The sequence below is a fragment of the Myxine glutinosa genome, chromosome 11 (assembly GCF_964187855.1).
Source record: "Myxine glutinosa chromosome 11, kmMyxGlut1.1, whole genome shotgun sequence".
In the NCBI taxonomy this organism is placed as follows: domain Eukaryota; kingdom Metazoa; phylum Chordata; class Myxini; order Myxiniformes; family Myxinidae; genus Myxine; species Myxine glutinosa.
Genome location: NC_136271.1, coordinates 95,149,576 through 95,175,735, shown reverse-complemented (window position 1 = coordinate 95,175,735; position 26,160 = coordinate 95,149,576). Strand labels below are relative to the sequence as shown.

The following is a 26,160-nucleotide window of genomic DNA, read 5'->3' as shown; positions in this document are numbered from 1 at the left end:
GTCACTCAAGCTTTTGGGTCTCACTATCTGCCATGATCTTTCCTGGGAAAACCACATTTCAAATCTGGCCTCCAGAGCCAGTCACCGACTGGGAATCCTCCGTCGTGCGAAGTCCTTCCTTGGCACAACTGAGCTCCTCACCACATACAAGGCTTTCATCCGCAGCTCAATGGAATACTACTCTCCCCTCTGGGCTGGTGCTCCTGCCTCACACCTAGCTCGTCTTCACGCTGTTGAAACCAAAGCATTCAGAATCATTGGAATCTCCCGCGATGAAGCTAACTCCAAGGGCCTTTCACTCACTCACCACAGGCAGGTTGGTGGTCTTTCCGTCTTCTACCGACTCCTCTCTGGCCTTGCCCCCCCAGCTCTCTCTGGGCTCTGTCCCCCAAATATTCCTACAGGTCACACAAGATCTGCCTGCAAACCTCTTATGGTTAAACTGCCAAAATCAAGACTTTCTGCTCACCTTCACTCCTTCATCCTCTTTTCTCCCACCTCTGGAACAAACTCCCTCACTCTCTTCAATCCCACTCCACCCTCCACGTCTTTAAAACAGCTGTTCACCACCATCTCTTATCTTCCCCCATCCAAAACCTTCATCTTTTCTACCCCCGCTAATTTCACCCATAATCCTACACTTTTTTGAAATACCAACTTCTGTCCTGGAAGTCCTTGGTCTTCTTGTGTTTTATACCTCTCCCCCCCACCCCCCTTCCCACGCCTCCTCCCTCCAGGCCCTCTCCCTCCCGCGCTTCTCCCTGCTCTCAGGTGTTGTGCTTGTGTGCTTCCCCTCCTCTCCCCATCTTGTCTTCCGCTCCCTCTTTTTGTATGTTTTGTTTGTCTGGTTGATTTGTTTGTGGAATAAATGTTAGCTCTTTCACGAACCTAGATTCAGTATACAAAAAAAAGCGAAAAAAAAAAAAAGTGTGGAACCCCATCGAATGCTTTCTCCAGATCAACAAACCCAAGAAACCACTTCTTCCTCTTCTCCATGTACTTCTCCTGCAACTGCCTTACAATAAAAAGCGCGTCTGTCGTTCTTCTTCCTGGCATAAATCCAAACTGCATTTCATCGATCTTCACTTTCTTCCTTGTCCTCTTCTCCAACACCTTTTCCAATACCTTCATTCCATGCTCCAATAACTTTATCGCTCTATACGAGCCACAGTCCAGAGGGTTACCTTTCCCCTTGTATAGATGGACGAGGGTACCGAGTTCCCAAGCCACTGGAATGCGGCCTTCTTTCACCACCAGATTACAGATCTCTGTCATTCTCTTCACACCCGAACTTCCTGCTGCCTTCAACATATCTCCCACAACTCCCGTCGGCCCTCCCGCTTTTCTATTCTTTATTGCTTTCATCGCTTCCTCAACTTCCTTCTCAGTTATCTTCTCTGCCGGTCGTAAAACGGTTATTCTAGATGTTGCCGTCTCATTCATTCTTTGCATTCAACACCATTTCCATATTTCTCTTCCATCTTCCTTTAATTCCATCTGGGTCCACAACTATTTGTCCCACTTCATCCTTCAAGCAACTCACCCCCATCACATCACACCTCTCTTTCGCTATCTGCTTTGCAATCCTGAATACCGCTCTCTGACCCTCTTTCAAATCCAAGCGTTCTCCGAACATTTTCCTACATGCCTCCTGCGCCTTTGCTACCTCTTTCTCTGCAGCCTTCTTGGCTGCCTTATAACTTTCATGCTAAGCCTCTTCTGTCGCCGTACCCTTCGCCTTCTGGCACTGCTTGAACTTCTTCCTCTTCTCGTCAATCCTTTTTCCATCTTCATCATCCCACCACCATGTTTCCGAGTGCCTCGGTGGTCCTTTTGTCCATCCACATACCTCACCAACGGCTCCCAACAGACTATCTTTCATTGACATCCAACCACTTTCAAGCTCAACCACATCATCCTCCACCATACTCAGCCTCTCTTTTAATCCCCCCCACACTGTCACCTCTTTCAACCAACACACCTTCATTCTCAACTGGTACTTCACCCACCGAGCTCTCCTCGCACCTTTCACCCTTATGTCGCAGACAATAAATTGTTGCTGTGAAACTGCCTCCTCCCCCGGGATCACCTTTGTGCCCTGGAGGTGCCCCCTATCTCGCCTACGCACCATCAGGTAGTAAAAAAAAAAAGTCAGTGTAGTTTACTGTTTGTTTTACCAGGTGAGTGCCAGGGGTATTGACACTATTGTTCAAAAAATGAGGTGGATAGGTACATTGCAGAAGTAGTGGGGATGAAAGTGTACTCAGTTGTTGGAGTGATTGTGCAGGTGTGATGGGCCTGGTGGCGTCCTGCTGCATTGAACCTCCTTGTATTTCCTTGGACACCAATCCAACATGTTTTTATGGCCAATCACATTCATGATCATTCTCCTTGCCAGGTTTATCTTGAGAATTGTCATGTCAATAATGCCATTTCTCCGATGGAATTGAACTTAAAAAGACTTTCCTGTACGTCTTTGTCTCATGATATTGTGATATTAGAAGCACCCACACCATATGGAATAATATCCTGTTTTTTGTGCTTGGATATACAAGGAATGATTGTTCAACTGAATTGTTCTAATGAGGGAATTTCTTGAATTTTTAATTCGTCAATGTGTTTGTGTTTTTTATTTAGTTATTTTTGAACAAGCACCTGAAAATACCATGGTTCTAAGCAATCATTTTTTGCTATTCCTTCTTAGGACAACAACTGGCATGAAGAAAAATGTAAAAGCCACGACTGTGTGCCCAAGTTACCCTCTCCGAAGCCGAATCAGGACAAAGGTCGGAGGTCACTAAATGTCATTTAAGCAAGTGTCTCCATTACAGTGAACGTTTTGAGAATTGTTTAGAATTATTTTAAGCGAGTTCCTCTTTGTAATCCTTGTTTTTTCCTTTAGCAGATGATTACACCCTATGCAACACAGTTGCACATCCAAAAATAATCAAGATTGCACCTGAAATACCAAGGAAACAATGTGATGTCATAAATCATTTTGCAGGTATTGCAGATGTGCACAATGAAGTTATGGAGATTGTTCGCTCAGCACACAGCATTCAAAGTGAAGATTCTGGCAACGTGTTACAGATGACAACCGCTCAAGGGTTTCCTGACCAGGAGCAGCATTTGATGCCAAGTGAGAAGCAAGCTACACCTAACATTGTGAACAGTTGCACATACAAAAATAATCAAGATTGCACCTAAAATACCAAGGAAACCATGTGATGTCATAAATCATTTTGCAGGTATTGCAGATGTGCACAATGAAGTTATGGAGATTGTTCGCTCAGCACACAGCATTCAAAGTGAAGATTCAGGCAAAGTTTTACAGCTGACGACCGCTCAAGGGTTTGCTGACCAGGAGCAGGTTTTGACGCCAAGTGAGGAGCAAGGTACACCTAACATTGTGAAAACCTGCTCTTGTATTGTTTTTACAAATGTCATATTGCAGTTACTCAAATGTAATGTGCTCTTGTATATACTAAGCAGGTCATAGTCAATAATTAAAGCATGAATCATAAATAAAAATGTTAATTTTGCAGAGTGTTACGTGTTCCTTCCCGACCTCCTGGTCTCGGTATACCTCCGAACCCCGAGAGGAGCCACGGCAGAAAAATATGTTATTCTGTGTTAGAAATCAACAGTGAAACCACACCAATGATTTTAAACGAACAAATGTTGTATTAAAAACCACACACAAGAATAACGGTCCAACCAATAGCAATCCAGAGTGCTCTCAATATATCTTAAGATGGTACCATCAGCTAAAGTAAGATAACTCGCTGCGCTCCCAGTGAATGGAAAAGAACACTCCTCAATGTCTCTATAACTCAAAGGTGATCCTGGCGAAGAGGCGATGAGGCGAGTAATAAGGCGTAGGCAAAGCGTGGGCAGTCACGTGGTCCAAACCAACAGCAAACTGGCGGCGAAAAGGGAAATCCCAAAGGCGCGATCCAGACGTGCACGTTCACAGCTCAATCAGCGAACCGCAACGTAATCTTCCATCGTCGCTTTTGCGCACACACATCCCCGGCAGACGACTGGAGGGTGAGAAAAGCTGACGCGGAGCAAAACCTTTGTCGGTGAACGAAGCGCGAGGTTCAAAATGGCCGACGGCTCTTACTTGAGTCAATGCGACCAGACAAGGATTCGTCGGAATCTTAGCCTAAACCTGACCGCAGATTTCTCAATCCCAGCGATAATACCTGTCGCAGGATGTCCTTTCAAGGAACTCAAAATTCCCTCGCGACCTTCGTTAGACAACGCTCACTACAGAGCTCGACCTCACGCGTCTTGTCCGACTTTTCTCGCCACGCCTCTTCTCCTTCACCACCGTCGTCTTCCGGTTCGGTTTCCTGTATCATTTAAAGTTAACATTTTTAACTTTTGATAACTGTTCATGAATACTAAACCTTTTGAAGATAATAATAGTACATAATATCAGAAATATGTCAAGTGGGTGAAAACCACAACAATGGAAGTGACGAATCCGTAACAAGAGCTTTGATACAAAATAGTACTTGGATATTTATATAGGGTGCTGTGATTGACACACCCTGTGTGGTTTCATTCAACCACCCAAAGACACAAATCGCTTGCCTGATCCCAACACAAAAATAGCCATAATACGTCTCGAAGTGTCCACCTTCGTGTGTGCATGTGCATTTCGTTGGTTGTGATCTCCATATGTGGGTTTCAGAAGGTGGAACGGAGTCCTCCCAGGTCTCGAAGTGTCTACCTCCGTTTCAGTAAGGGATCATGATTCATGGACCAGTTTGTAAAGTTTCCTTATTCTCAAAGTTTTGTTCCGATGGCTCTTTTGGGGATCGTCACCGAGTCTCGGACAGCTTTCAACTGCAGTTCATTTGTTGTGTTATTCCCAGTGATGGTTTTTAAGATCTCCATGATGGTCTTCTTTATCATTCCCATTGCTCCAATTATGTCTGGTACAATTTTGGTTCTCTTCAGCTTACAATATATTTTTGCTTCATTTTTGAGACCTTGGCACTTGGTTATCATCTTCATTTCTGTGTTGTGGAGGCGGAAATCGCTGGAGTGCACATGTGTGTACCATTAGAACGGTGTGATCTTTGTTCAAATGGTGCCTCCATTTAGATTTCTGTGACAATTATAAATCGGAATTTTAAATCATAAATCGGAATTATAAATTATAAATCGGCTTTTTTTTCCTTTTTTTTGGAACCAAAACTGAAAACCGAAAGGGGGGCGGGCGGTGGATGGGAGAGGTATAGAACACATGAACATTGCTAGGACTTCCAGGAAAGAAGTCGGTATTTCAAAAAAGTGTATCTGGGGTGAATTAACGGGTGTAGAAGCGCATGTCACGCGCATGCGCAAGATTGGAGGTCACGTCTCTTCAAAGCACACACGCTGTCCATACGCGCACGCTTTCGAAGTAAAGTAATTTTTCACAATTGTGTTTTTGTCGAAACTGTATCTTTCTTTCGGTGTGTGTACCTATTGGTGTGTCTTTAATAGGATTCTCGGTGTTGGTTTTTCATACCTGTGTACAGAATCGTCGGTTAGTTCGTGTCGCGTATTCTGAGGCCTAGTGTAGGAGGCTACCGTGTCCGACATTGGCTTGAGGCGTTGTTTTTGTCTCAGCGGTTCTTCGATTGCGCTGCAATTACTTTCGGTCTCTGTTTTTCCCGGTCTTTTCACCCCATACTTCCTTGTTTAAAATCTCAACTCAAAAAAACAAACAAAAAAATATATATATTTCCTTCTCTGTTCTTATCCGTTTGTTCGTTCTTATTTGTTCATTCGTTCTTCGACCACGTTGTTCGTGATCACGTGATCAAAAATGTTTAAACTGTTCCCTGAAGAACTGTATTCTGTCGTATACTATAACACCTTTTTCTTCTTCTTCTATAAAAGGATGCTTTCGACTTGCTCACCAAATCTATTCATTCCAAAAAAACATTCCATCTCTTACAGTGCCTCTTTCATACATTCCCTAAACTCTCCAGCACTCCACCCATCCTTCAGCGTCCTCAAACGTATTTTTGACTCGAAGGTCTCAAGAAACTCATTTTGCAATAAATGTTCGTTTCCCATTAATCGTACACTTTTCAAAATCCAATCTCACCCCTCCCCTCCAAATCTTCCCCATCACCCCTTCCCTCCAAAACTTCCCCATCACCCCTTCCCTCCAAAACTTCCCCATCACCCCTCCCCTCCAAATCTACCCCCTTGCCCCTCCCCTCCAAATCTTCCCCATCACCCATCTCTTTCAAATATTCCCCCTTGCCCCTCCACTCCAAATCTTCCCCATCACCCATCCCTTTCAAATCTTCTCCCTTGCCCCTCCCCTCCAAATCATCCCCATCACCCATCTCTTGCAAATCTTCCCCCTTGCCCCTCCCCTCCAAATCTTCCCCATCACCCCTTCCCTCCAAAACTTCCCCATCACCCCTCCCCTCCAAAACTTCCCCATCACCCCTCCCCTCCAAATCTACCCCCTTGCCCCTCCCCTCCAAATCATCCCCATCACCCATCTCTTTCAAATATTCCCCCTTGCCCCTACCCTCCAAATCATCCCCATCACCCATCTCTTTCAAATCTTCCCCCTTGCCCCTCCCCTCCAAATCTTCCCCATCACCCATCCCTTTCAAATCTCCCCGCTTGCCCCTTCCCTCCTAAACTCCCCCCACACCCCTCCCCTCCGAGACTCTCCCTTGCTCCTCCCCTCCGAGACTCCCCTCTCACCCCTCCTCCTCAAAGCGTCCTCCCCGCTTCTTCCCCCCTTCCAACTTTCACCTTCACCTTTCATTTCACTCATTCGCTCTTTCACGAGCCTCGATCTTGTAAACAAAAACAAAAAAAAAAAAAAAAAAAAAAAATCTCCCCCAACCTTCTGCCTCACTCTTCCCCCTCCTCAAATAACACCTCACTGCGCCTCACCCAGTCACCATCAAACCTTTTGTCCGCCCCATTCTTCCCTTTCTCCAAGCTATTTTGAAATCTCTGACACACCTTCAACAGCTCTCCCTACCTCTTCCTCCGCTTCCACATCTTACCCTACCGCTCCCCCCCCCCCCTGTTCTGTATCCGATGCTCCCCCTTCCTCTTCTTTAACAGTATGGACCTCAAACATCCGGGGCCTTCGCTCAAACTTGACTGATCTCTCCATACAGGTTGCTTCTGACAAAGCAGACGTGATCTGCTTAACAGAAACTTTCCTCCTTCATGATGTCTCTGATTCCTTGGTATCTCTCCCAGGTTACTCCCTCCTCTGGTATGATAGACCTGAGCCTCGTCCTGGAGGTGGGGTTGCTATCTTTATAAAAAATCTCTTCCTCACTCGCCCTGCACTGCCCTCTCTCCACCTCACCCCCAGGAATACCTTTGGCTACGGCTTCCCCTTCGCTCCCACCTTTTGTTCACATGTGGTGTGTTGTACTATCCACCAAACAGTGATGACTCCATCTACATCTCGCTGTCTGATAATATGGACCAACTTCTATCTACCCATCCCAACTCTCTTTTCCTCATATGTGGTGATTTCAATTCTCACCATGCCAGTTGGCTGGGTGTGGGTACCTCTTTCACCAGCCATGGCTCTTCAGCAAAGGACTTCTGTGACTCACTGGGACTGACACAATCTGTCAATTTCCCAACCCGGATCTCAGTCAACGGAGCATCTTCTCTTCTGGACTTGGTTATGACTAACTTCCCTGAAAATGTCTGCTGCTCTTCTTCTGCTCCAATGGGCTCATCTGATCATGTGCTTGTTGAAGTGGACATCTCTCTGACCATTCTCAGAGAGCCTCCTCAGCGTCGACGAGTCTGGCATTTCACTCAGGCCAACTGGCACGGTCTTCAAGCAGCCATCAATCATCTGGACTGGTCTCCCATCTCTACCACCTCTGACATCAACTCATCCTGGGAATTCTTGCAAAGTAAAATGCTCTCTCTCATGCACAGATTTATCCCATCTCGTCTTCAGTTGTCATACCCTTCCTTCTGTCCATAGTACACGGAATCTTGTGGTGAGGCTATTGCCCAGAAACAACTTGCTTTCGTCTCCTGGAAAGCAAATCCAACGGAAGGAAATCTCATTTCCTTTCACAAAGCCCAAAACAAGTGTGTGTCCACCCTCAGGAGAGCCAGGAAACAATATCTCTCCAGTCTCAGGACCGAACTCTCTTATCTGTCTCCCTCTTCCAAATCCTGGTGGCGTCTGGTCAAATCTGTTTCTGGTGTTTGTTCCCCCTCCATCCCCTCCCTCACCTCAAACGGCCGCACGGCTGACTCCGCACGTGAAAAAGCTGAATGCCTTAACTCTGTGTTTGCCTTTTAATATTGTGTCCCAAACCCATCCCTCTCTGAACCCACCGTACAAAGTCGTACCCAGCTGCTCCTGGACTCTGTGTCCATTCCTCCTGACAAGGTGGGAAAGTTTCTGTCAACCCTTGACTCGGATTCTGCAACTGGACCTGACGGCATCAGCCCACGGGTCCTAAAATCCTGTTCTTCCGCTCTTTCATTCCCTCTCTCTGTTCTCTTCACCCTCTCTTTTGCTCAAGGTCATCTGCCATCTGCTTGGAAATCTGCCAACATCACCGCTTTGCACAAAAAAGGTGCAAAAACAGATCCCAGCAACTACAGACCAATCAGCCTTCTCCCAATTATCAGCAAAGTCATGGAATTCATCATTGCTTCAGATATGAAATCTTTCCTCTTCCCCAATGGCTTGATCTCTGATCATCAATTTGGTTTCAGACCTGGTCACTCTACTCTGGACATGCTGCTTCTGCTTTTTCAACAATGGATGGAGGTCCTCAATACCAAACAGAAAATTAGAGCTGTCTCCCTTGACATATAACGTGCCTTCGATACGGTCTGGCACCCCGCTCTGCTCACCAAACTCTCCTCTTTTGGTATCCATGGAAATCTCCACGCATGGCTGGCGGACTTCCTCTCTAGTCGTCGTCAACGTGTGGCCCTGAATGGGTTTCTCTCATCTAAACTTCCTGTTCAGGCTGGAGTTCCCCAAGGCAGTGTTCTGGGCCCTGTGCTTTTTCTGGTCTTCATCAATGATCTCTCTGACTCTCTTGAAAATCCTCTCTGTCTCTTTGCTGATGACTCTACTCTCTGTCGCTCCATGCTTCATCCCTCAGATTGGCAGTCTGCAGCCTCCTCACTCTCTGCAGACCTGGACAAAATCACAGACTGGGCAAACAAGTGGAACATATCTTTCAATCCTGACAAATCTCACACTCTTACGATGTCTCTCCGAAAAGACCGACTGGACAAACCTCCCATCCACTTTCTGAATAATCCTCTCCAAGAAGTTCTGTCACTCAAGATTTTGGGTCTCACTATCTGCCATGATCTTTCCTGGGAAAACCACATTTCAAATCTGGCCTCCAAAGCCAGTCGCTGACTGGGCATCCTCTGTCGTGCGAAGTCCTTCCTTGGCACTCCTGAGCTCCTCACCACATACAAGGCTTTCATCCGCAGCTCAATGGAATACTGCTCGTCCCTCTGGGCTGGTGCTCCTGCCTCACACCTAGGTCGTCTTCACGCTGTTGAAACCAAAGCATTCAGAATCATTGGAATCTCCCACGGTGAAGCTACCTCCAAGGGCCTCTCACTCACTCACCGCAGGCAGGTTGGTGGTCTTTCCGTCTTCTACCGACTCCTCTCTGGTCTTGCCCCCCCCCCCCCATCTCTCTCTGGGCTCTGTCCCGCAAATATTCCTACAGGTCGCACAAGATCTGCCTGCAACCCTCTTATGGTTAAACTGCCAAAATCAAGACTCTCTGCTCACCTTCACTCCTTCATTCCTCTTTTCTCCCGCCTCTGGAACAAACTCCCTCACTCTCTTCAATCCCACTCCATCCTTCAGGTCTTTAAAACAGCTGTTCACCACCATCTATTATCTTCCCCCATCCAAAACCTTGATCTTTTCTACCCCCGCTAATTTCACCCCAATTCCACTTTTTTGAAATACCAACTTCTGACCTGGAAGTCCTTGGGTATCCCTGTGTTTTATACTTCTCCCACCCCCCCCCCCCCCCACCCTTTCCCACGCCTTCTCCCCTCAAGCCCTCTCCCTCCCACACATCTCCCTGCTCTCAAATGTTGTGTTTGTGTGCTTCCCCTTCTCTCCCCATCTTGTCTTCCGCTCCCTCTTTTTATTTATTTTGTTTGTCTGGTTGATTTGTTTGTGAAGTAAATGTTAGCTCTTTCACGAGCCTCGATTCAGTGTACAAAAAAAAAAGGAAAAAAAAAGACAAGATCAAGGTTTTGGATGGGGAAAGATAAGAGATTGTGGTGAACAGCTGTTTTAAAGACCTGGTGGGAGGAGTGGGATTGAAGAGAGTGAGGGAGTTTGTTCCAGAAGTGGGAGAAAAGAGGAATGAAAGAGTGAAGGTGAGCAGAGAGTCTTGATTTTGGCAGTTTCACCAGAAGAGGGTTGATCGCAGATCTTGTGCAACCTCCAGGAATATTTGGGGGACAGAGCACGGACAGAGATGGGCGAGCAAGGCCGAACAGGAGTCAGTAAAAGAGAGAAAGACCACCAAGCTGCCTGCCTGCGGTGAGTGAGTGTGAGAGGCACTCATAGTTAGCTTCATACCGGGAGATTCCAATGATGCTGAGAGCATTGGTTTCAACAGCGTGAAGCCAAGCTAGGTGTGAGGCAGGAGCACCAGCCCAGAGGGGAGAGCAGTGTTCCATTGAGCTGCGGATGAAAGCCTTGTATGTGGTGAGGAGCTCAGGTGTGCCGAGGAAGGATCTCGCATGACGGAGGATACCCAGTCGGTGACTGGCTTTGGAGGCCAGCTTGGAAATGTGGTTTTCCCAGGAAAGATCATGACAGATAGTGAGACCCAAGAGCTTCAGTGACCGAATGTTTTGGAGAGGATGGTTGAGAAAGTAGATTGGAGCGTTGTCCAGACGGTCTTTTTGGAGAAGCATCGTAAGAGTGTGAGATTTGTCAGGATTGAAATACATGTTCCACTTGTTTGACCAGTCTGAGATTTTGTCCAGGTCTGCAGAGAGTGACGAGGCTGCAGACTGCCGATCTGAGGGATGAGGTATGGAGCGGTAGAGTGGAGTCATCAGCAAAGAGATAGAGAGGATTTTCCAGAGAGTCGGAGAGATCATTGATGAAAACCAGAAAAATCACATGGCCCAGAACACTGCCTTGGGGAACTCCAGCCTGAACAGGAAGGGGAGATGAGAGAATTCCTTTCAGGGCCAAATGTTGACTTCGACCAGAGAGGAAGTTCGCAAGCCATGCGTGGATATTTCCATGGATACCATAAGAGGAGAGTTTGGTGAGCAGGGCGATGTGCCAGACTGTATTGAAGGCACGTGATATGTCAAGGGAGACAGCTCTAGTTTCCTGTTTGACATTGAGGACCTCCATCCATTGTTGAGACAGCAGAAGCAGCATGTCCAGAGTAGAGTGACCTGGTTTGAAACCAAATTGAGGATCAGAGATCAAGCCATTGGAGAAGAAGGATTTGATATCCGAAGCAATGATGGATTCCATGACTTTGCTGATAATTGGGAGCTGGCTGATTGGTCTGTTGTTGCAAGGATATGTTTTTGCACCTTTTCTGTGTAAAGTGGTAATGTTGACTGATTTCCAAGCAGATGGCAGATGACCTTCAGCAAAAGAAAGGGTGAAGAGAACAGAGAGGGTGCGAAAGAGCGGCAGAGCAGGATTTTAGGACCCGTGGGCTGATGCCATCTGGTCCATTTGCAGAATCAGAGTCGAGGATTGACAGAAACGTCTCCACATTGACAGTGGAGAAGGACACAGATTCCATGAGCATCTGGGTACGACTGCGTACGGGGGGTACAGAGATAGACAGGTTTGGGACACAAGATTTTGAGGCAAACACAGAGTTGAGGCATTCAGCTGTTTCACGTGTGGAGTCAGCTGCATAGCCATTTGCACAAAACAAACAAACACCAGAAACAGATTTGACCAGACGCCACCAGGATTTGGAAGAGGGAGACAGGTTTGAGAGTTCAGTCTTGTGAGTAGATAAAAATTGTTGCCTGGGTCTCCCAAGGGAGACGCACGTTTGTTCCGGGCTTTGTGAAAGGAAATGAGATTTCCTTCAGTTGGATTTGCCTTCCAGGAAGCGAAGGCAAGTTGATTCAGGTCACCCCCTCTCCACAAGATTCAGTGTACCATGGATGTGAGGAAGGGTATGACAACTGAAGATGAGATGGGATAAATCTGTGCATGAGAGAGAGCAATTTACTTTGGTTGAATTCCCAGGATGAGTTGTCAGAGGCAGTGGATATGGGAGACCAGTCCAGATGATTGATGGCTGCTTTAAGACCGTGCCAGTCAGCTTGAGTGAAATGCCAGACTCGTTGACGCTGAGGAGGCTCTGAGAATGGCCAGAGAGATGTCCACTTTAACAAGCATATGGTCAGATGAACCGATTGCAGCAGAAGAAGAGCAGCAGACATTTGCAGGGAAGTTTGTCATGGCCAAGTCCAGAAGAGAAGATGCTCTGTTGACTGAGATCTGGGTCGGGAATTCTTTTTTGGGGGGGTTTATTTATTTATTTGTTTTTTTTGGAGATTTCTGTTAGTTTTTTTCGGGTTTTTTTGGAGATATTTGTAGTTTTTGAGTAGTTCTTTTTGTAGGTAGTTTTTGAGCTATTTGTTTTATTTGGGTGTGTCTTTTACAAGTGTCTATTTATGAACCTCATAACTGAATTGGCATGATTTCATTATGTATTAAGATTTGTGATGTTGTATTACATAATTATTTTTATTTCTAATTTGGGTTTTTCACTATTTAGGCCATTCACTTTTGCCACTTCGAGATGAGCCTCAAGAAGTGAAGCCGAAACTGAAGAAGCTTAAGTCGGTAAGATGAGAGATTTTTATTTTTATTTTGGTCCATTGTCGGTGAAAAAGAACAAATACGTCATTGACTTGCAAGCTTTCATTTTAATAATAGCAAATTCCACAACTTTTTCCATTCCACTGAATGACATTTATTTTCTTGCATCCACAACATCATTCTTCTCCCATATATCCTCACTGAAATTCCCTTATGATTTGGAACCTTCATGAGTTTGAACTCATTACAACAAACAACAACAACAGGCATTTTAAAAGGCCATTTTCCCTGCAAGAGCGGGGGTTAGCCTTGCGGTCCCCATGACAATGTTCTCCATTTTGCCCTATTTTCTGCATCTCCCCTTGTTAACCCCCTGGCCCGCATTTCTTCTTCGACCATCTTTAGCCAAGTCTTTCTCGGTCTTCCCCGTCCTCTACTTCCTTCCACATTCATTGCCATCACTCTTCTCAACCAGTCACTTTCATCCATCCTCAACACATGACCAAACCATCTCAACCTGTTCCTCTTCACAGCATCCATCACAGGCTCTATTCCCATCATCTTTCGCAATTCATCATTTGGCTTCCTCTCTCTCAACGATACTCCGCACATCCACCGAACCATTCGCATTTCCACCCTTTCCAGCCTTCGTTGCTGCTCTACATTCATTACCCATGTCTCGCTCCCATAAATCATAACACTTCTCACACATGCAGCATACACCTTTCCCTTCAGCTTCAACGACACTCTGCTCCTCGTCAACACGCCACTCAGTTCCCGAAACCTCTTCCATGCACATCTCACTCCAGCAACCGTTGCCGAGTTTGATCCACCTTCTCCATTCAGCATGTCTCCTAGGTAACAAAATGTTTTCACACCTTCCAGCTTCACGCCGTCTCCAAGATCCAACTCAACATTTCCTACATCTGCAGCTCCCCCTGTGCACACCTTACACTTGAATGTAGCTGCCACACTGGTTAATGACGCTCTCAAACCACTACATTTTTGATGAACCCACTCAGCGCACATTGTACATTGAATGGAGTTCACTCCGACACCCTTCCTGCACACAGCACATGGCCACTTCCCAGTTCTTTCCACCTCACCACATGCTTTACCACTTGCCATCACCTTTGTTTTTCCGATATTCACCTTCAGACCTTTTGTCTCCATACATTCCTTCCACTTGTTCATCTTCTCCTTCCATTATGAAGGTGATTTTTGTTCTTCAGTGTTCAACTATATAATTAAATTCAAATGAAGGTTTAAAGAGGTTTAAAGACATATAAATAAATGAATTCCATATTTTACCGCAATTTTCCTCAGTGTCTTATACATCACCCTATGTATTACATTACATTAGTTCTTCATGCATATTGTTTGTGTCCTTTATAACGTCTTTAAAAACAGTAAGCTTCCTGTTTGGAATATTTTAAAATTTTGTTTGACTGCCAGTCAGGCAGACAGAGCAAAATAATTATCTCACTTCTCTCTGCACATGTGAGATCGGGACAAACTCGGAGCCAAAGTAGTGTTAAACGGCAAATTTGGCTTCCGATTCATGTTCCGATTTATGTTAAAAAATATAACATTCAATCTAAATAAAGTTGTTCCTTGATCATAAACTGACATTTGTGGACAGACTGACAGACAGATGGATGGACAGACAGACAGACAGAAGTGAACCAATTGCTTAACTCCGCTTTCCACTTCACGTGTGGTGTAACAACGCTGACATGGACGTGCTTGGCTTCGTTCCATGTCGAATCATGTTTATTTCACTTCTGTATGCAATCATGGAGTCTTGGTGTGGCCTTCAATTTTCAGACACCTGCCCTGCAAGACACCAGCCCTTCACACATCAACGACCAATCAGTAGTGTGACTACGTCTCGTTATTCAGTTTCCAAATGTTTTATTTTGTGACGAGTATAAGTTGTGTTTTGAGAGAGCAACTGCTCATATAAATTGTGCCAAACAAATTATTGAACGTATTAACAGTAAAAGCTGAAATATTCGAAATTATAACGAATTGAGCTCTCGTACTTCATGAAGAACTGTCATTCATAACACTGCACATGTCGTCGTGCAATGAGGAATGAAACAAAAAAAAGGTGTCGACCATAGATGGCATTGTTATTCCATCTTGTTTGGAGTTTGCATTTAAACATTACTATTTACACTGCAAAAATATTCTCTCCTCATAAAAATTTACACTATTTTGATGGTTCTTAAAGCCATGAAAAGGTATCAGCAAATGTGAAAAACTCTGTTTCCCACTTTGCAGGCAATTCAAGATTGTCCAGGGTCCCTTATGCACCCCCAACTCAGATCTGATATCAAGAAGGTGAAGGAGGAATTCAAGGATGATATTGTCGCCATCTGGTACATGAAGATTTTGTCTGTTTTTGATATATATATAATATATATATATATATATATATGTATGTATGTATGTATGTGTATGTTTATATATATATATATATATATATATATATATATATGTTTTTATAAATGGGAATCAAATACCTGCGATGGGCTAAGTGAAAAAATTCTGACTCGATACGGAGCTCGCACCACGGACCTCCGCTGATTACGTGTCAACAGCCCACTGCACTATTGAGCCAGCTGTAATCTCTTCAGAAATTTCCACACTTAACACTGCGAGCTTTATAATGGCCGATGTCTTACGTGCCTGCTAGGCAGACCCCAAATGTGAGCAGATGTATATGTATGCGTATGTATGTGTGCATATGCAGAAGTGCATTGAAGATTAACTCAATTTTTATAAACAGGAATCAAATTCCTGCGAGGGGCAATTCTGACTCAATACGGGGCTCGAACCATGGACCTCCGTTGATGATGCGTCAACAATATGTATACAGTATATATATATATATATATATATATATATATATATATATATATATATATATATATATATATATACAGTGAAACCTTGACTTACGAGTTTAATTCGTTCTGTGACCGAGCTCATAACTCAATTTGCTCGTTTCTCAAATTAAATTTCCCCATTGAAATGCTATTAATCCGTTCCAGCCCGCCAAAAACCACACCAATTCTTTTTTAAATATACAGTATATATAAAAATATCTCGCGCTTTATATTTCACCTGTATGCAGCCTACAAGTTGGCAGGATGGCCTGGACTTGAGGTACGCACACTTGACTCTAAACTGTCCAGCCTGGGTTTGAATCCCGACCCAGCTATAACCTGTCATGGGTGAATCACAGGCAGGGTGATTCATCAATGTGTGTACCGCTAAACTGGGCGCCCCGTTTGCGTCCCATTAGTTGTTGGATGTTAAGGATCTCACCGTGTTTTCCACAAAGAGAAGGCGAGCTATCGCCGGCACTCTGAACAAGTTGTGGCCTGGCATGCTCTTCTCCTCTGCCGTTATATACGTCCTCCTCAGCATCCTGCGAGCTGCTTCTCCGTCAACCACACAAACAACAACTTCTCCATCTCTTCATGGATAGAGGTCCGGAGCTTTGAAATAATCGTAACGCCCTTGGCTGGCGTTATAGCCTTTATCGACTCCTTCTGCTTCAAAATCGTACATATCGTAGAAGTACTACGATTGTACTGCCTCGCCAAGTCGACAACACGCACACCTCGCTCATGTTTTTCGACGATTGCGTGTTTTATATCCAAGCACATCATCCTCTTCTTCTTCTCAGTACTGCCCTTGGCACTCAATTTCTTAGGACCCATGGTTAAAACTAAGAAATTTTCCAAAATAACCAAAATGCGAAAACAAAGCAGCAGCGATATACGGCAGAGATGCTTGCACGGCAAGATAACCACGTGACCGGAACCCACCTGGTGGGGTGGCGTAAGCTCCAAAATAACCAAAATGCGAAAACAAAGCAGCAGCGATATACGGCAGAGATGGTTGCACGGCAAGATAACCACGTGACCGGAACCCACCTGGTGGCGGGTGGCGTCAGCTCCAAAATAACCAAAATGCGAAAACAAAGCAGCAGCGATATACGGCAGAGATGGTTGCACGGCAAGATAACCACGTGACCGGAACCCACTTGGTGGCGGGTGGCGTAAGCTCGTAACTCAGAACTCGGCTCGCATCTCAAAGCAATAAACCGCCCGAGCGACGGCTCGTATCTCGGAAAACTCGTAAGTTGGTGCACTCGTAAGTCAAGGTTTCACTGTATATATATATATATATATATATATATACACAGACTTGGCATTTAATATGGAATTTTTTTTTTTCTTGACTTGGGTTTACTTTCTGAACTCGGTATATCAATCTGGTGAGTTTCTTTTACGCTTCGGTGATTTCTTTGTTAAAAGAACCATGTCACTGATTGTCTGCCGCAGCAAGAAGTCAATAATAGGATTATATCACAGGTGGCGTGACAAATGTACGGACAGGTACATTTGACGATTGGCTTCACAATCGGGTTACTAAGGGTTGTTGCGTTCTGTATTAGTGGAAAACAACTGCTGCACGTCTACAAAAGTTATTGCCGCTTCCCCTGGAGATGGTCCGTCAACTCGATAATGCCGTTTCTCATTTAGTGGTGGCTTTACGAAATTCGGGCATTAAACAGCGTGCTATTGCTCGGCAGTATGGCATCACTGAAGGTCAGGTGTCAAAGATCCTGAAACGAAATGCTCAGAGGGGTGTCCCAACTCCAATACCGAGACCAGGACGTCCCCGCAGAACCACAAGGAGGGATGATCGCCAGCTGCACCGGTTAGTCCGCAATGGCCATACCAAGTCAGCTAATCGGCTTAGGGCTGAGTGGAAGCAACTGACAAATGTGCCTGTATCCAGAAGGCAAGTCAACCAACGAATGGTTCAAGCAGGCTATTGTGCCAGGCGTCCCCTGAGAAAGCCACGTCTGACCAGACAACACCGCCAGCGCCGATTGCAGTGGGCCAGGGAGCACCGTCAATGGCAGCCAGGACACTGGAATCACGTCATCTTCAGTGACAAGTCTATATTTCTGGTCTATCGTCAATATGGCCACGTCCGAGTGCGCAGACAAGTGCATGAAGCCGACAACGAAGATTTTATAGTGCCAAGAGTCCAAGCTGGAGGTGGTGGGGTGACCGTTTGGGCTGCTTTTCATGCAGGGGGCAAAACTGACCTGGTTGTTCTGAATGGAAACCTGAACCAGTTCAAGCACAGGGCCATTCTGGAAGAAACATTGCTTCCATTTGTTCGTGCAGCCTTTCGAGGAAACTTTGTCTTCCAAGATGACAATGCACGGCCTCATCGTGCTCGCATGATCCAACACTTTCTTGCTGACCGTGGTGTGGAGCATATGGAGTTGCCTGCCATGTCCCTGGATATGAATCCGATAGAGAACTTGTGGGCAGAATTAACGCGTCAAATCGACAACGTGGACCAGCAGCCTGCCTCTGTGCATGAATTGCAGCAGGCTATTGTCACTGCATGGCAAGCGATTCATGTCCAAACCTTGGCAAATCTCGTGAACAGCATGCCTCAACGTGTACGTGCTCTCCTGAATGCTCGTGGGGGTTACACGAAGTACTGAACTGTAATTTTACTGTCCGTAATCCCAGTCGTAATTTAACTTTTGTTTTTGTTAAAAAAATAATTTTGGCTAATGTGCAAAATAAAGAGATACTTCTGGAAAACGCACAGAAGTTTAACACAGTACTGTCCGTGAATTGAGTTCGATATCAGTTTACATCACTTTCAAGGATCAATTTATTTGCTACGAAATGTCAAGTGTGGTTTTTGTTTCTTTTAAAGGTCACATTAACAAAATCTAGAATAATTTCAACATAATTACAATGAACTTTTGGCTCGAAGTCGTCTTGAAAACTCAATATTATTCCATATTATAATATGATATAACAAATATCATGAAACATTTACATTTTGTAGTCCATAGTATAATTTAAATAAATATAAATGCAAATTTTGCATGTGGAAAAAGTAAGTACATCCCGACATTTATCACTACTTCAAATACCGAAAATTAGAATCAGGTGCACCAGCTCATGTGCAAATGATTAGAACATCGTTAGAGAGCATCTTGAAGGAACCATATTAGTCCATATTAAATGCCAAGATATATATATATATATATATATATATATATATATATATATATATATATACGTATATATATATATATATATATATATATATATATATATATATATATATATATATATATATATATATATATATATATATATATATATATATATATCTTGTCATCTTGTTATGTATGTTTGTATGTTACAATGTTATGTATGGATGTATGTTTATAATATATATATATATATATATGTGTATGTGTATGCATGTATATATATGTATATACAGTTAAGTGAAAAAGTAAGTACATCCCATGTAAAGTTTTGACTTTTTCAACATATTTCAACATCCAGCTATTTGATCTTCATTTCAACAATATTGACAGATAAAGGTGATATAATATAACAAATATCATGAAACATTTACATTTTGTAGTCCATTGTATAATTTAAATAAACATAAATGCAAATTTCGCATGTGGAAAAAGTGAGTGCACCCTTGGCTCTAATAGGTGGTATTGCCCCCTTTGGCAGAAACAACCTCAAGTAGGTGTTTCTTATAACTGTCTACCACTCTCTGACATCGACTGGGAGAAATTTTTGCGCACTCCTACATGCAGAATTATTTCAACTGTGCAATGTTTGAGGGGTTTCTGGCATGCACAGCTCGTTTCAAATCCCCCCACAACATCTCGATGGGATTTAGATCCGGGCTTTGACTTGGCCATTCCAGAACCCTCCATTTCTTTCTTTTCAGCCATTCCTTGGTGGATTTACTGGTATGTTTAGGGTCATTGTCATGCTGCAAGGTCCACCTTCGGTTGAGCTTCAACTCTCCGACAGATGGCCTCACATTACCCTCAAGCACCCTCTGGTACAATGAAGAATTCATAGTGGATTCTATGATGGTGAGCTGCCCAGGCGCTGATGCAGCAAAGCTGCCCCAAACCATAATATTTCCACCACCATGCTTTACAGTTGGTATCAGGTTCTTGTGGTCAAATGCTGTCTTTGGTTTTCACCAAACATGTCTTCTGGTACTGTGGCCAAATAGCTCTACCTTTGACTCATCTGTCCAGAGCACATTGTTCCAGAAGTGCTGGTCTTTGCCTAGGTGTTCATTGGCACACTTTAGTCTTGTCCTGATGTTCTTTCTGGACAGCAAAGGTTTCCTCCTGGCACACCTCCCATGTAGATCAAATTTGTGCAGCCTCTTTCTAATGGTACACTCGTGCACTTTGACATCAACAGTGGCAAGAGCTACCTGTACGTCCCGTGATGACATTATGGGGTTCTTAGAGACGTCTTTCAGCATCTTGCGGTCTGCTCTTGGGCTGAACTTGCTGGGGCGGCCTGGCCTGAACAATTTGGCAGTTGTTTGGAATCTTCTCCACTTGTAGATGATCTTCCGGACAGTCGAATGATTGATTTCAAATTGTTTGGAGATCTTTTTAAATCCCTTCCCAGCCTCGTAGGCATCTATAACCTTCTTTCTGAAGGCCTCAGAGAGCTCTTTTGATCTTGGCATGATGACGCTGCACACTTCAACAACAAAGAGCAAACCAAACTAAATGTCTGAGGTTTAAATAAGACTGGTTCCTTCAAGATCCTCTCTAACGATGTTCTAATCATTTGCACATGAGCTGGTGCACCTGATTCTAATTTTCGGTATTTGAAGTGGTGATAAATGTCGGGATGTACTTACTTTTTCCACATGCAAAATTTGAATTTATGTTTATTTAAATTATACAATGGACTACAAAATGTAAATGTTTCATGATATTTGTTATATTATATCACCTTTATCTGTCAATATTGTTGAAATGAAGATCAAATAGCTGTATGTTGAAATATGTTGAAAAAGTCAAAACTTTACATGGGGTGTACTTACTTTTTCACGTGACTGTATATGAGTATGTATGTATGTATGTATATATATGGGTATTATGTATGTATATATATATATATTGTTGCGGCGCTCACCAATTTGGGGTCTCACTCCCCCGATTCTACTTCCTGTGCCCTTGCACAATTTCAGGGCTGGGTCGTGTGGCTCCCCGAGCAGGTCTACTTACCTGCGCACCTCCGCCACCGCAGTTGCCTCCCAAGCTTACCTGCTCCTCACCCTACGTATAGTAATACACCCTACAGTATAGTAATAAATCATATTTGTTCTTCCTTACCTTTTGGTTTCCTCTATTCGATCGCTTTCGTCTTTTCTCCCCATTGAGTACCTGTGGCACGATTCGGAACCGCTTTAATCGGGGTTAGTCTATTGATAACGGACCGAGTCGCAGCTCGCTTCGCTCGGCGTATCCATTAACGCTGCGGCCCGGGTGGGAGTTATCTCCTCGCTTAACGCCGGTGGTAGTACTTCCCACCTGGTGTTTACCAAAGTTTACCACAAATTGTAAATTGGCTGTATACCACAAAGCACCAACCAAATTTGGTTTCTCTTCCTCCCCTGCCATCTGCCTGGACCTTCTCTTCCTTCCTGCTATTCCCCTTTCATGTAAGTCTGTCTATTGTCCTGGGCGTGATATTTAAGACTGTGTAAACGACCCAAAGACTGTGGAAGACTTTGGGAAACGGTCTTTGTGGTAAACACCTGGTATACAGCATACAAATCCAGGACTGGGGGATCGGCCAGTTTAAAAGACAAGGGGACTAACCCCCCCCCTTGGTGAGGGTACGCCGACCCCCGGATCCGCAACAATATATATATGTATGTATATGTATATGTTTATACATATATATATATATATATATATATATATATATATATATATATATATGTATGTATGTATATGTATATACACACAGACTTGGCATTTAATATGGAATTTTTTTTTTATTGACTTGGGTTTACTTTCTTACCTCAGTATATCAATCTGGTGAGTTTCTTTTACACTTTGGTGATTAATTTTTTTAAAGAACCATGTCACTGTGTCGCAGCAAGAAGTCAACAACAGGATTATATCACAGGTGGCGTGACAAAATGTAAGGACAGGTACATTTGACGATTGGCTTCACAATCGGGTATATAAGGGTTGTTGCGTTCTGTATTAGTGGTAAACAACTGCTGCACGTCTCCAAAAGTTATTGCCGCTTCCTCTGGAGATGGTCCGTCAACTCGACAATGCTGTTTGAGTGTTTGTCATGTAGTGGTGGCTTTACAAAATTACGGCATGAAACAGCGTGCTATTGCTCGGCAGTATGGCATCACTCAAGGTCAGGTGTCAAAGATCCTGAAACAAAATGCCCAGAGGGGTGTCCCTACTCCACTACCGAGGCCAGGACGTCCCCGCAGAACCACAAGGAGGGATGATCGCCAGCTGCACCGGTTAGTCCGCAATGGCCATACCAAGTCAGCTAATCGGCTTTGGGCTGAGTGGCAGCAACTGACAAATGTGCCTGTATCCAGAAGGCTAGTCAACCAACGACTGGTTCAAGCAGGCTATCGTGCCAGGCATCCCCTGAGAAAGCCACGCCTGACCAGACAACACCACCAGCGCCGATTGCAGTGGGCCAGAGAGCACCGTCAATGGCAGCCAGGACACTGGAATCACGTGATCCTCAGTGACGAGTCTAGATTTCTGGTCTATCGTCAAGATCGCCGCGTCCAAGTGCGCAGACAAGTGCATGAAGCCTACAACAAAGATTGTATAGTGCCAAGAGTCCAAGCTGGAGTTGGTGGGGTGACCGTTTGGGCTGCTTTTCATGCAGGGTGCAAAACTGACCTGGTTGTTCTGAATGGAAACCTGAACCAGTTCAAGCACAGGGCCATTCTGGAAGAAACATTGCTTCCATTTGCTCGTGCAGCCTTTCGAGGAAACTTTGTCTTCCAAGATGACAATGCACGGCCTCATCGTGCTCGCATGATCCAACACTTTCTTGCTGACCGTGGTGTAGAGCATATGGAGTGGCCTGCCATGTCCCCGGATATGAATCCGATAGAGAACTTGTGGGCAGTCGTTTTGTCGTTCTGCATGACTTCGACCTTCACCCAACATGTGGATTCATGTTACATTCCACTTACATTTGGCGTATCGTAAGTTTATTGCTTTGAGAGCATTGGGGAATGATGGTACCATCCATCGTATGTATTGTTCATTTGATGCAAGTGATATTTTCATGGTACTTTTAGCATGTTATTCTTGTGTATGTGAGAGTTGTTAATACAATTACTTGTTTTGTTCTGCACAATTGCATTGGTATAGTTTTGCCATGGTTTATTGGAACACTATATATGTATATATATATATATATATATATATGATCGTTTTAAGGCCATTTTCCCTGCTGGAGCGGGGGTTAGCCTTGCGGGTCCCATGACAATCATGGTTCCCTGTTTGAGGCAATGTTTTTATGGCCGGATGCCCTTCCTGACGCCAACCCTTGGTCGCCTCTTACGATGCGCAGGGATACGGTGTACCTATTCTAAACCGGGGTCACACCGGGACGTTTATTTATCGTTTATTTATGGACGGTTTATTGGAACACTGAAAATAACAAATCTTTCTGCCGCGTTCCCTCTCGAGACTCTGAGGGGCACCGTAACTTGAGTTTGGGGAGGTAACACAGAACACATGGCCGAGCAGCCGCACAGCATACACGCATGCACATACATACACACACACACACATATATATATATTGATTTGTTGGTAACAATCACAGCAAGTGGTTGGTTGTGTCTAATGTATTGTTACATGTCTGTTCCCAGGGTCTATGCGGATATTGACATGGTTTTCATTGACTTTCTTTTCAAGCTTCGGGCTGTTCAGGTAAGTCGAATGGTTGTCCAATAACTATGTCACAAGGATTTATTTATATCACAGTTTCGATAATTTTTTACATAACCTCGAACATTAATGCAAGGCCTTATTTTCGCATTGTGTGTTTGATTTGTCATCACAGCAATATTGAGTGCACTGGGCCAATTATAATTTATCAACAGGTCCACGCAACTTTATGCTTTCCGAATAAATCTTGCTGAAATTATGAAGGCATTGACTCGGCTAAAATTTTGGAGTCGGATATTCGAGCAGGAATTCTTTGAATCCACTGGTGAGTCAGTGGAAAAATTCTGATATCTCGATTCCAAGAGGAACAAAAACTCAAATTTACATTTTGCTATAAAATAATCACAAGTCAGTTGAAATACCTGTCATCATGCTTCTCGAGATGCTGTCGTAAGTGAAACGTCAGTTGTGGAAATTGGTTGTGAATTCTGGAAGTTTTGCCGTAATTTTATTTCGGGTTGATCATCAGCACTCTGTTGTGGGTGATGCTCTGGTCATCGTGCTCATTTAGCCTTGAATGTGAGAGCACCTGTCCTTCCTTGCACAAAGGTGTATTGTCGGTGGGAATCCTGATTCAAGGAAATGTAAGAGCCTTCACTGGAATGTGTTTATTAGATTATAATAATAATAATAATAAAGGAGTCTTATATAGCCCCATCAAGCAGAGTAAACGACCCTCATGGCGCTTTACATTATCATGCGAACGCACACACACCGCACACACACACACACAAACATACACACACACAGACACACCTTCACTCTTGCCCTATTCCTCTCCCTCCCCATTCAAAACCCACAGATGTGTACTCCCTCTCCTCCTCCCCTCCCTCCCCCGCACATGTACACAGACATACTCTCGATCTCTGTCCCACCTCAAACCAAAGGGAAAACAGGACTTAGAATTTGAAAGACTTGTGAAACAGATAGGTTTTGAGGGAGGTTTTAAAGGCAGGAAGAGAGTCAACATGTCGAACAGAGGAAGGCAAGTCATTCCAGAGCAGAGGTGCAGCAAAGGAAAAGGTTTTCTCGACAAACGACTTGGTGCTGGTGCACGACGGCTCTAAGGTCATAGAGTCGTCGCTTGAACGAAGCAGTCGCCGAGGTTCATAGAGAGTGAGAAAATCGGAGAGATAATGAGGTCCCGTTCCACACAATGATTTATAACATAGTGTGCAAATTTTGTATTGCACACGAGCAGAGACAGGCCGCCAGTGTAAAGATTCAAGAAGCGGAGTAACATGGTCAGACCTCTTCGCCTTACAGACAAGACGAGCGGCAGAGTTTTGAACCTTTTGTAACTTATCCAAGAGAAACTGAGTGCAGCCAGCATACAAATAATTACAATAGTCTAGCCTTGAGAGGACAAGGGCACAGACCAGAGTTAGAGCAGCCTGAGGAGTAAGAAAGTGGCGAATGGATGCGATCTTTCACAGCTGAAAGTATGCTGATTTGCAAGTTTGAAGTACTTGCTTGGAAAATGTCATGTTACAGTCGAAAACCACACCAAGGTTCTTGGCCGACGAAACAAAGTTTACATCGGTTTCACCAACATGAACAGTGGTAGGAAGTGAACATTGTAGAGGACATCTGTGCGATCTTACAATCATAGACTCTGTTTTAGCATCGTTCAGCTGAGGTTTGTTTTGGGTCATCCATGCCTTCACGTCGGCAATACAGCCTTCTAACACTTCAACAGTGGGCACGATTTGTTGAATCGTGCTTCCTTTGTACAGCTGATTGTCGTCCGCAAAGGCGTGGTGATCAACTGAATGTCTGGCAACAAGATCAAATAGAGGCTGAGTGTACAAAAGAAAGGACAGGTCCCAGGACTGAGCCCTGGGGAACGCCAAAGGAAAGCGGAGAAGGGGCTGATTTCTGGCCATTGACAACAACTGTTTGCATTCTATCAGTAAGATAGGACATCAGCCAAGAAAGGGGAGTACCAGTTATACCAAATGTGATTTCAAGACGACGAATTAAGACACTTTGGTCAATCGTGTCAAAGGCGGCAGACAAGTCTAGAAGAGCAAGAACGGAAACCTTACCACAGTCAGGAGAGGTCAGAAGATCATTGGTTATTCTTAGGAGAGCGGTCTCGGTGCTATGGCCTGGTCTATATGCTGACTGGTGGGAATTGAAAAGATTATTTGAAACTAGATGGTCATTCATCTGTGATAGCACAATTCTTTCTGTGATCTTTGACAGGAAAGACAGGTTGGTGATAGGACGGTAATTTTTCATGTCGTTAAGGTCAAGGGTGGGCTTTTTAAGAAGTGGTTTAACAAGAGCTTGTTTAAAGAGAAGCGGAAATGAACCCGTAGTCAGAGAATCATTGATAACTGCAGTAATAAATGGGAGGAGGGTGTCCAAACACTCAATAAACAAATCGGTGGGAAGGGGGTCAAGATCACATGTTTTTGTGTTTGACTTGAGGATTGTAC

General features: G+C 44.2%; 1 protein-coding gene across 1 annotated transcript; it reads left to right on the top strand.

Moving 5' to 3' along the window:
- The first annotated feature begins 1,564 nt into the window (after nt 1-1,564).
- LOC144894199 (uncharacterized) lies at nt 1,565-24,227 on the top strand. The gene is made up of 7 exons (XM_078786295.1): nt 1,565-2,786; nt 3,005-3,139; nt 3,249-3,395; nt 12,807-12,874; nt 15,137-15,234; nt 23,638-23,698; nt 24,186-24,227. Exons 2-7 carry the CDS (start codon nt 3,031-3,033, stop codon nt 24,225-24,227), a joined length of 525 nt encoding a protein of 174 aa, XP_078642421.1. The 5' UTR covers nt 1,565-2,786; nt 3,005-3,030.
- Nucleotides 24,228-26,160: the final 1,933 nt, after the last annotated feature.